The sequence below is a fragment of the Ahaetulla prasina genome, chromosome 18 (assembly GCF_028640845.1).
Source record: "Ahaetulla prasina isolate Xishuangbanna chromosome 18, ASM2864084v1, whole genome shotgun sequence".
Classification (NCBI taxonomy): Eukaryota; Metazoa; Chordata; class Lepidosauria; order Squamata; family Colubridae; genus Ahaetulla; species Ahaetulla prasina.
Window position 1 is genome coordinate 10,904,596 of NC_080556.1, and position 8,161 is coordinate 10,912,756.

Below are 8,161 nucleotides of genomic sequence, written 5' to 3' on the forward strand. Positions count from 1 at the left end.
CCGGGGGGAACCGACCGTCCCGCCTTCTGGGTTTCCCCGGAGACTTCGTCCGTGCGGGGTGGGGGCTGAGGTAAACCTCGGCCGCCTCGCCCTCCATCCCACCCACAACCCCCAAAGGGAACCCGCCTCGGCAGCTGCCGGAGGGCGCGGCGGCCTCTGGGCTGCTCCCGGTGTTTTGCCAACAGAGCCGTGTGGATCCTGTCAACAGCCCGGCGCGGGGTGGGGGTGAGGGAGGCCCCTCCCGGCTCTTTTCAACGGCCTGCATTTCTCATCCCTCGGGATGGGTCTCCCCCTCCCCTCCCCTCCCCCCGGCCTCCCCACAGCAGCAACAACAGCCCTGCGAGGTGGGCCGAGAACGCCTTTCTCCTTCCCCCCCCCCGCCTTTCCCCGAGCAGGGAGGGAGGGGGCGGAGCCTGCGGGCCTCGTTTCTTCTCAAGCGTTGGATTTGGGGGTCCTGTGGGGGGGGGGATGCGGGAAGGGAGGAAGAGGATGGTGGTCTCTCTTCAGGCCGCCTCAGTTGCGGCTCGCGGAGCTCCTTCCAGGGCAGGGAGGCTGGGCTGGGCCTGGAATGCCCCCTCCCCTCACTGGCCTTGAAGCCCAAAGGCGGCTCTATTTCCAGACCATGACTCACTTCTTCCCCGGCCTTTTGGCCTTCAGAAACTGTGTGTGTGTGTGTCTGTGTCTGTGTCTGTGTCATTGTGTTGGATGCAGGTTGCAACACAAGGACGAAAACTCCCTCCTTCCTTGCTCCTGTTTTCCACCCCCCATCTCACCCCCCCAGTTCCTGTTTCCCCCCCCATCCTACCCCCCAAGCTCCTGTTTCCATCCCACCCCCAGCTCCTGTTTCCATCCCCCCCAGCTCCTGTTTCCCCATCCCGCCCCCAAGCTCCTGTTTCCCCATCCCCCCCCAAGCTCCTGTTTCCCCATCCCACCCCCAGCTCCTGTTTCCCCATCCCGCCCCCCAAGCTCCTGTTTCCATCCCGCCCCCAAGCTCCTGTTTAATTGCAAGTAGCTGCTGTTAATAACAGACTGCATTAGCCTGTTGAACCACCCCCAGCTCCTGTTTCCCCATCCCCCCCAGCTCCTCTTTTCCCCCATCCCACCCCCAGCTCCTGTTTCCCCATCCCACCCCCAAGCTCCTGTTTCCCCATCCCACCCCCAGCTCCTGTTTCCCCCATCCCACCCCCAGCTCCTGTTTCCCCATCCTACCCCCAAGCTCCTGTTTCCCCCATCCCGCCCCCAGCTCCTGTTTCCCCCATCCCCCCCAGTTCCTGTTTCCCCATCCCACCCCCAAGCTCCTGTTTCCCCATCCCACCCCCAGCTCCTGTTTCCCCATCCACCCCCAAGCTCCTGTTTCCCCATCCCACCCCCAGCTCCTGTTTCCCCCATCCACCCCCAAGCTCCTGTTTCCATCCCACCCCCAGCTCCTGTTTCCCCATCCCGCCCCCAGCTCCTTTCCCCATCCCGCCCCCAGCTCCTGTTTCCATCCCGCCCCCCAGTTCCTGTTTCCATCCCGCCCCCCCAGCTCCTGTTTCCCCCATCCCACCCCCAGCCTGTTTCCATCCCGCCCCCAGCTCCTGTTTCCCCATCCCGCCCCCAGCTCCTGTTTCCCCCATCCCACCCCCAGCTCCTGTTTCCATCCCGCCCCCCAAGCTCCTGTTTCCATCCCACCCCCAAGCTCCTGTTTCCATCCCACCCCCAGCTCCTGTTTCCCCATCCCACCCCAGCTCCTGTTTCCCCATCCCACCCCCAAGCTCCTGTTTCCATCCCATCCCCCAGCTCCTGTTTCCATCCCGCCCCCCCAGTTCCTGTTTCCATCCCACCCCCAGCTCCTGTTTCCATCCCACCCCCAGCTCGTTTCCATCCCACCCCCAGCTCCTGTTTCCATCCCCCCAGCTCCTGTTTCCCCATCCCACCCCCAGCTCCTGTTTCCCCATCCCACCCCCAGCTCCTGTTTCCCCCATCCCACCCCCAGCTCCTGTTTCCATCCCACCCCCAGCTCCTGTTTCCCCATCCCACCCCAGCTCCTGTTTCCCCATCCCATCCCCCCCAGTTCCTGTTTCCCCATCCCACCCCCAAGCTCCTGTTTCCATCCCACCCCCAGCTCCTGTTTCCCCATCCCCATCCCCCAGCTCCTGTTTCCATCCCACCCCCAGCTCCTGTTTCCCCATCCCACCCCCAGCTCCTGTTTCCCCATCCCACCCCCAGCTCCTGTTTCCCCATCCCACCCCCAGCTCCTGTTTCCATCCCACCCCCAAGCTCCTGTTTCCATCCCACCCACCCCCAGCTCCTGTTTCCCCATTCCACCCCCAGCTCCTGTTTCCCCCATCCCACCCCCAAGCTCCTGTTTCATCCCACCCCCAAGCTCCTGTTTTTATTTATTTTTATTTGCATTTATATCCCACCCTTCTCCGAAGACTCAGGGCGGCTTACACTATGTCAAGCAATAGTCTTCATCCATTTGTATATTATATACAAAGTCAACTTTATTGCCCCCAACAATCTGGGTCCTCATTTTACCTACCTTATAAAGGATGGAAGGCTGAGTCAACCTTGGGCCTGGTGGGACTTGAACTTGCAATAATTGCAAGTAGCTGCTGTTAATAACAGACTGCATTAGCCTGTTGAACCACCCCCCAGCTCCTGTTTCCCCCCATCCCCCCAGCTCCTCTTTTCCCCATCCCACCCCCAGCTCCTGTTTCCCCATCCCACCCCCAGCGCCTGTTTCCCCATCCCACCCCCAGCTCCTGTTTCCCCATCCCATCCTCCAGCTCCTTTCCCCATCCCACCCCCAGCTCCTGTTTCCCCATCCCACCCCCAGCTCCTGTTTCCCCATCCCACCCCCAGCTCCTGTTTCCCCATCCCACCCCCAGCTCCTGTTTCCCCCATCCCACCCCCAGCTCCTGTTTCCCCATCCCACCCCCAAGCTCCTGTTTCTGTTTCCCCATCCCACCCCCAAGCTCCTGTTTCCCCATCCCACCCCCAAGCTCCTGTTTCTTTTTTATTTTTAAAATTTGCATTTATATCCCGCCCTTCTCCGAAGACTCAGGGTGGCTTACACTATGTCAAGCAATAGTCTTCATCCATTTGTAGATTATATACAAAGTCAACTTTATTACCCGCAACAATCTGGGTCCTCATTTTACCTACCTTATAAAGGATGGAAGGCTGAGTCAACCTTGGGCCTGGTGGGACTTGAACTTGCAGTAACTGCAAGCAGCTGTGTTAATAACAGACTGCATTAGCCTGTTGAACCACCCCCAGCTCCTGTTTCCCCCATCCCCCAGCTCCTCTTTTCCCCATCCCACCCCCAGCTCCTGTTTCCCCATCCCACCCCCAGCGCCTGTTTCCCCATCCCACCCCCAGCTCCTGTTTCCCCCATCCCATCCTCCAGCTCCTTTCCCCATCCCACCCCCAGCTCCTGTTTTCCCCCATCCCACCCCCCAGCTTCTGTTTCCCCGCCCCCATCCCCCCAGCTCCTCTTTCCCCCCCCCATCCCACCCCCACCCAAATAATACACATCCACACAGCCAAAGTCAGCGGCTTGACTTGCAAGAAAGTGTTTTCTTGTAATTCAAAGTTTTAAATTGGTTTTTTACATTGTTTGGTTCCCCTTCACAGGTTTTTTTCCTCTCCTCTCAACTTGTAGGGTGTAGCTGGATTTGGAGGTGGGGTGCAAAGACGGGGGAGGGGAATGGGTGGGTGTGAAAAAAAACAACAACCAATCCCTGAATCTAACATATGAACGTGTTAACATTTTAACTTGAATTGCTTCCAAGATGTACGCTGTATATCCTAAATAACGTTCCCTGGACGTAAACTCCGCGGTGCGATTGACTTCCTATCGTATAAATTTCATATCGCCTCCTCTTTCTTTGTTTTTTTCTTTTTTAGCGGCGTTGTCCCATCAACACTTCCAAACATTAAATTTGCTGGCTGCAGAACTGGAAAATTCAGCTCCAGCTTTGCTGTTCCTTCGCTGGCAAAAGCAACGGTGTTCTTTCCCCTTTCAAAGGGAGTTGGTTGAGGGGGGGGGGGAAGGGCAGCTTTGGCCCGCGTAGGCTCATTGCTGGTATCCCTTTAACCTTCAGCCGTGGATGACAAACCGAAACATCTCTTATTGACGGGGAACACAAGGACAGATCTGTTTTCCACCCCCCCACCCAGCCCAGCCCAGCCCAGCCCAGCCTGGCTCCCTGCCGGCTCTCCCGAACTGCTCCCGGAGCTCAGATTTTAATCTCAGTCCTGAACGTTTGCTGCACTTGCTCAGATGGCTTGGCTGGACCTCTCCTTGCCTTGATGGTCAGGCAGCCGTCTGCCCCCAGGGTGGAAGTGACCGAGGTGGGGTCCACATCTTCAGGGAGCTGGCATTTGTGGGTGAATGTGTTGACGATGGTCCCATCAGCTGCTAGCTGCCCGTGGGAGGAGGACAAAAAGACAGCAGTTAAGGGCCACGAGAGTCTGAATCTTGCAAAATTAATGTGAAGTGCTGTTCCCAGGGTTCTGTTGCTGCTTGTTAAAATTAAGGGGCAGCCCATCCCGAATCTCTTATGAAATGGGGAATTCTGGCAATGCTGCCAAAACTGAAGCTGGGGCGACTCAGTCTAAAAAACTAGAATGGAAAGAGGAGTAGAGGGTAAGATGGGGGGGGGAGAAGGAGAGAGAGGAACAGAAGAAAGGGGAAAAGAGGAAGACGGAGGGAAGAAAGAGAAGGTTAGAAGAGGGAAGAAGGAGAGAGGAACAGAAGAAAGGGAAAAGAGAGAAGGTTAGAAAGGGGGGAAGAAGGAGAGGAACAGAAGAAGGGAAAAGAGGAAGACGGAGGGAAGAAAGAGGAGAGAAGGTTAGAAAGGGGGGAAGAAGGGGGGAGAGGAACAGAAGAAGGAGGAGAAAAGAGTAGGAGAGAAGGTTAGAAAGGGGAAGAAGGGAGGTGTGGGGGAAAGGAAGGAGGAGTAGGAAAGAAGGAGAGGAGGAAAGAAAGTAGAAAAGTATAGAAGGAAGGGAAGGGAAAGAGAAAAAAAGGAGAAGAAAGATTGTTCTAAAAGAAGGGAGAAGAAAGGGTAGAAGAGCAACCCCAAAGATATTTATATATTCAATTTTTTTCTTAGGATAAAGAATGAATTAGTACGAAAATGTAAAGAATGTATGTATGGCTAACAATGGAAAAGAGACTGTACACTTACAATACGTCTTGTGAGAAATAAAATAAAACTTTCCCCCCCCCCAAAACAAATTAAAAAGGCCTCTTCTTTTGCAGCTGGCATCAGGAGAAAGGCTCCCTGGGCAGCGTTTTCGGTCAACATGGACCGGCCAGCCGGGGAATGTTCCCATCGCCATATGCATCCCTGGCATAGTCCGAAGGGCACTCGGGTGGGGGCAGGGAGCCTCTTGGCTGCCATTCTTAAGACCGGGCGATGCCACGGCTGTCCCTAGCCTGCAGGCTTTGCTCCGTTGCATTGCAGGGGGCACATCCAGGTTCTTTTGGGCAGGGAGGGGGAGCTCCAGCACACTGATCTTTTTCCAAGCAAACCAAGAAAAAAAGAACAACTCCTGTGACTCCCCTTTCTTGTTAATTTCCACAGTGGGATGCTCGCGGGAAAGGCAGAGAACCTGCCGTGGATGCAAGGAAGTAGCTGCCTCCGCTTTTCTCAGCCAAGCATCTTAGGGCTACCCCACCCCTCATCCCCAGCCGGACTGCTCAGCTCTGTTTTAAAAATGGCTCCAAGACGGGGCAGCTCAGCAGTAGCCACTCACCTTCTCAGCCCTCACTTCAATCTGGTTTTTGGATGTAGTAATGATAATGTCTTCGGGGGAGAAGTCACTGACATCCACGGCAAACTGGTACGTATCCCCCAAGGTTTTGATGTTTCCCATCCCGCCAGCCCGGCCTGTTGGGAGAAGAGAAGCTCTCTCGATTCTTGATTCCAGCACCGGGTGACAGTGTTGTTGTTTTGCTGGCAAAAGGAAAACTCTGGGGCAGGATCCTGGGGGGGCCTCCGTTGGGCCTCCCAGGTAGCTCCGCTTGCCGCATCTATTTGAGATGCTGCATGGCCGGGCAGAATTGCTTGGGCGTGCTACCGAGGTAGGCCCTGATAATCCCACCCGGTCGAGGGGGTACTCCCTCCCAAGAGACCACAGACCAGCCTGGAGCTTAAGAAGTACCCCAAGGACTCAGTGGCCAACCGGCGCCCTAAGTGGCAGGGGCTGGACACGTCACATTCCAAGCCGTCTCTCTCGCTACCCTGTCAAGTGTCCATTTCCCCCCTCCTCCCCGAGACCTTCGCCAGGTCCTGTTCAGGACACGGCCCTGTGGCCGACAGGGCTAAGGACGGGAAAGACCCAGCTGTCCTTGCTTGCCTTTGTGGCTTGGGATCCACTGAGACAGATGCTGGGGAAGCCTGTGTGAAAACCCGCTCTGCCTTTCACAAGGGCAGCCAGGCCAGGTGCAGGGAGGTTATCCTGGAGCAGAACGGTGGCGCCTGGGTGCCCATCGTTCCAAGAATGGTTGGTGTAAACAAACAAAAAAAAAGGGTTTACCCTAAACAGCGGAAAAACAGTGACAAATCTCTCTGCTGCGGCCACACAGGTTAAAAGTGGCAGCCTCGGACTGTGGGACCGGCTAGACGAGAGCCAGGGGAGAGACCCAGGGCAGCCAGCAGTCAAAGGCCGCCTATTTCAGCCCTCTCTCTCTCTCTCTCTCCCCACTTGCCTGAGAAGCTTCGGGGATCCGGATGGGGCCTTAGGAACCCCCCCAACGTATTGTCGAATATTCCGTGGGCCTTCTCCATGGGGCAGCCGCCTGCCTGGTCGTGTCCCTGGCCAAGAAGATGGGTGGAAAGGTGGCCGAAGCAGTGGAGCCCCGAGAGGGTGGCCGTCCGAGCGGATCGATGCTGGAGGAGCTGCCGTCTCCGGAAGTCTCACCCGACAGAGCCACCCGGGGCAGCTGCGGAGCCTTTAAAAGCTTCGGCTGCCTTCCAGGGCTCTTGTCGAAGAGTCTAAATTTAGAGCCTTCTGCAGGACACGGCCAATGCCTCTGGAAAGCGTCCCATAGGCACGGGCTCTCTACCCAGACAGAGAGAGGCGGGAAGGGGAGGCTGCCCATCGGCATTCCATCCAGGACTGGATCATCCCCCCACCACCACCATTGGCGGGAGGATTGGCCTTCCACAAGGAAGGGGGGGCAGAGAGCCTGGCATGGAAAGCAAGCATCCCGAAAGAGGAGGGCAGAGCCCAGGACCCCACCCCCCGTTCCCTCTTACCCACCCCACCCACCCCAATACTGAACAGGGGTTCCCATTTCTCCAAGGGTGAGGTTCATTTCCCTGGCAGCTCGGAGGGCCTGACGTGGGCCTCCATGTAGAAGATGGAAATGGGGAACAACTGGCAAGCATCGCACAACCTGTCTGCGGAAACTGTCTGCGGGCAGCTTGTAGCTAAACGCAGCTGCTTAGTCACCCTCCTCTCGGGGCAGTCTGAGTCATTGGGCCTGCGGCCTCCCGTGCCCTCTTTTCCTCTCCCCCCTCAGAACGAGCCCCAGAGGGCAAGGTGTCCTCCTTAACTCAGCTCCATCTATTGCCCATCGCATTGCAGCTCTTCTGGCCCTTGGCTCCACTTCTGGAGGGCTGGCAGGAGGAGAGGGGCCCCGGGGACACGCACCCGCCCCCCCCAGGCAGAGACCCACGGATTGTAAATCATCCGGGAACCCACTCAAGAGTTCAGAAATCACGCCCAATTTAGAAGAGTCGCGGGGACTCTTTGGGAAGTACCTGCCGATGCTTTCTGATTTCAGGAAGTGGGGGTGTTACGTGGTGTTTTTTTTTTTTAATTTCATTTTGTCACAACAGTATACATAAACATCGACATAAAACAACAACACATCGTAAAAGAAAAACATATATATATATATATACACAAAAGTATGCAACATCTCTGTTCATTTGATATAATGAAAGGGAACAATAGGACAGGAACGGTAGGCACTTTTGTGCTCTTATGCACGCCCCTTATTTTCTTTCCCTTATTTTCTTATTTTTTTTAATTTATTATTTTCTTATTTTCTTTCCCTTGCTGCCGGAATGGCCCTCTGAGCTCACCGTGGAGCACATGGGCTCTCCTGCCCCGCAGCCTCTGCTCTCGGCCTCTCCTAAGCGTTCTCTTGACCTGC

At 56.1% G+C, this 8,161-nt stretch overlaps 1 protein-coding gene across 1 annotated transcript; it reads right to left on the reverse strand.

The window, feature by feature from the left end:
- Positions 1 to 3,536: 3,536 nt before the first annotated feature.
- Positions 3,537 to 6,956, reverse strand: HSPB7 (heat shock protein family B (small) member 7). Its single transcript, XM_058161253.1, has 3 exons — positions 6,707 to 6,956; positions 5,752 to 5,885; positions 3,537 to 4,412 (listed from the first exon to the last, which is right to left on the reverse strand). The coding sequence occupies exons 1-3, from the start codon at positions 6,783 to 6,785 to the stop codon at positions 4,227 to 4,229; spliced, it is 399 nt and encodes a 132-aa protein (XP_058017236.1). The 5' UTR covers positions 6,786 to 6,956; the 3' UTR covers positions 3,537 to 4,226.
- Between the last annotated feature and the right edge of the window lie 1,205 nt (positions 6,957 to 8,161).

Excerpts from the sequence above, each read along its gene's own strand:
- HSPB7 (XM_058161253.1), bottom strand. The coding sequence starts at position 6,785 with ATGGAGAAGGCCCACGGAATATTCGACAATACGTTGGGGGGGTTCCTA. Across the intron at positions 5,886-6,706 it reads GGATCCCCGAAGCTTCTCAG|GCCGGGCTGGCGGGATGGGA; the intron begins GCAAGTGGGGAG and ends TTCTCCCAACAG. Across the intron at positions 4,413-5,751 it reads TTGAAGTGAGGGCTGAGAAG|CTAGCAGCTGATGGGACCAT; the intron begins GTGAGTGGCTAC and ends TCCCACGGGCAG.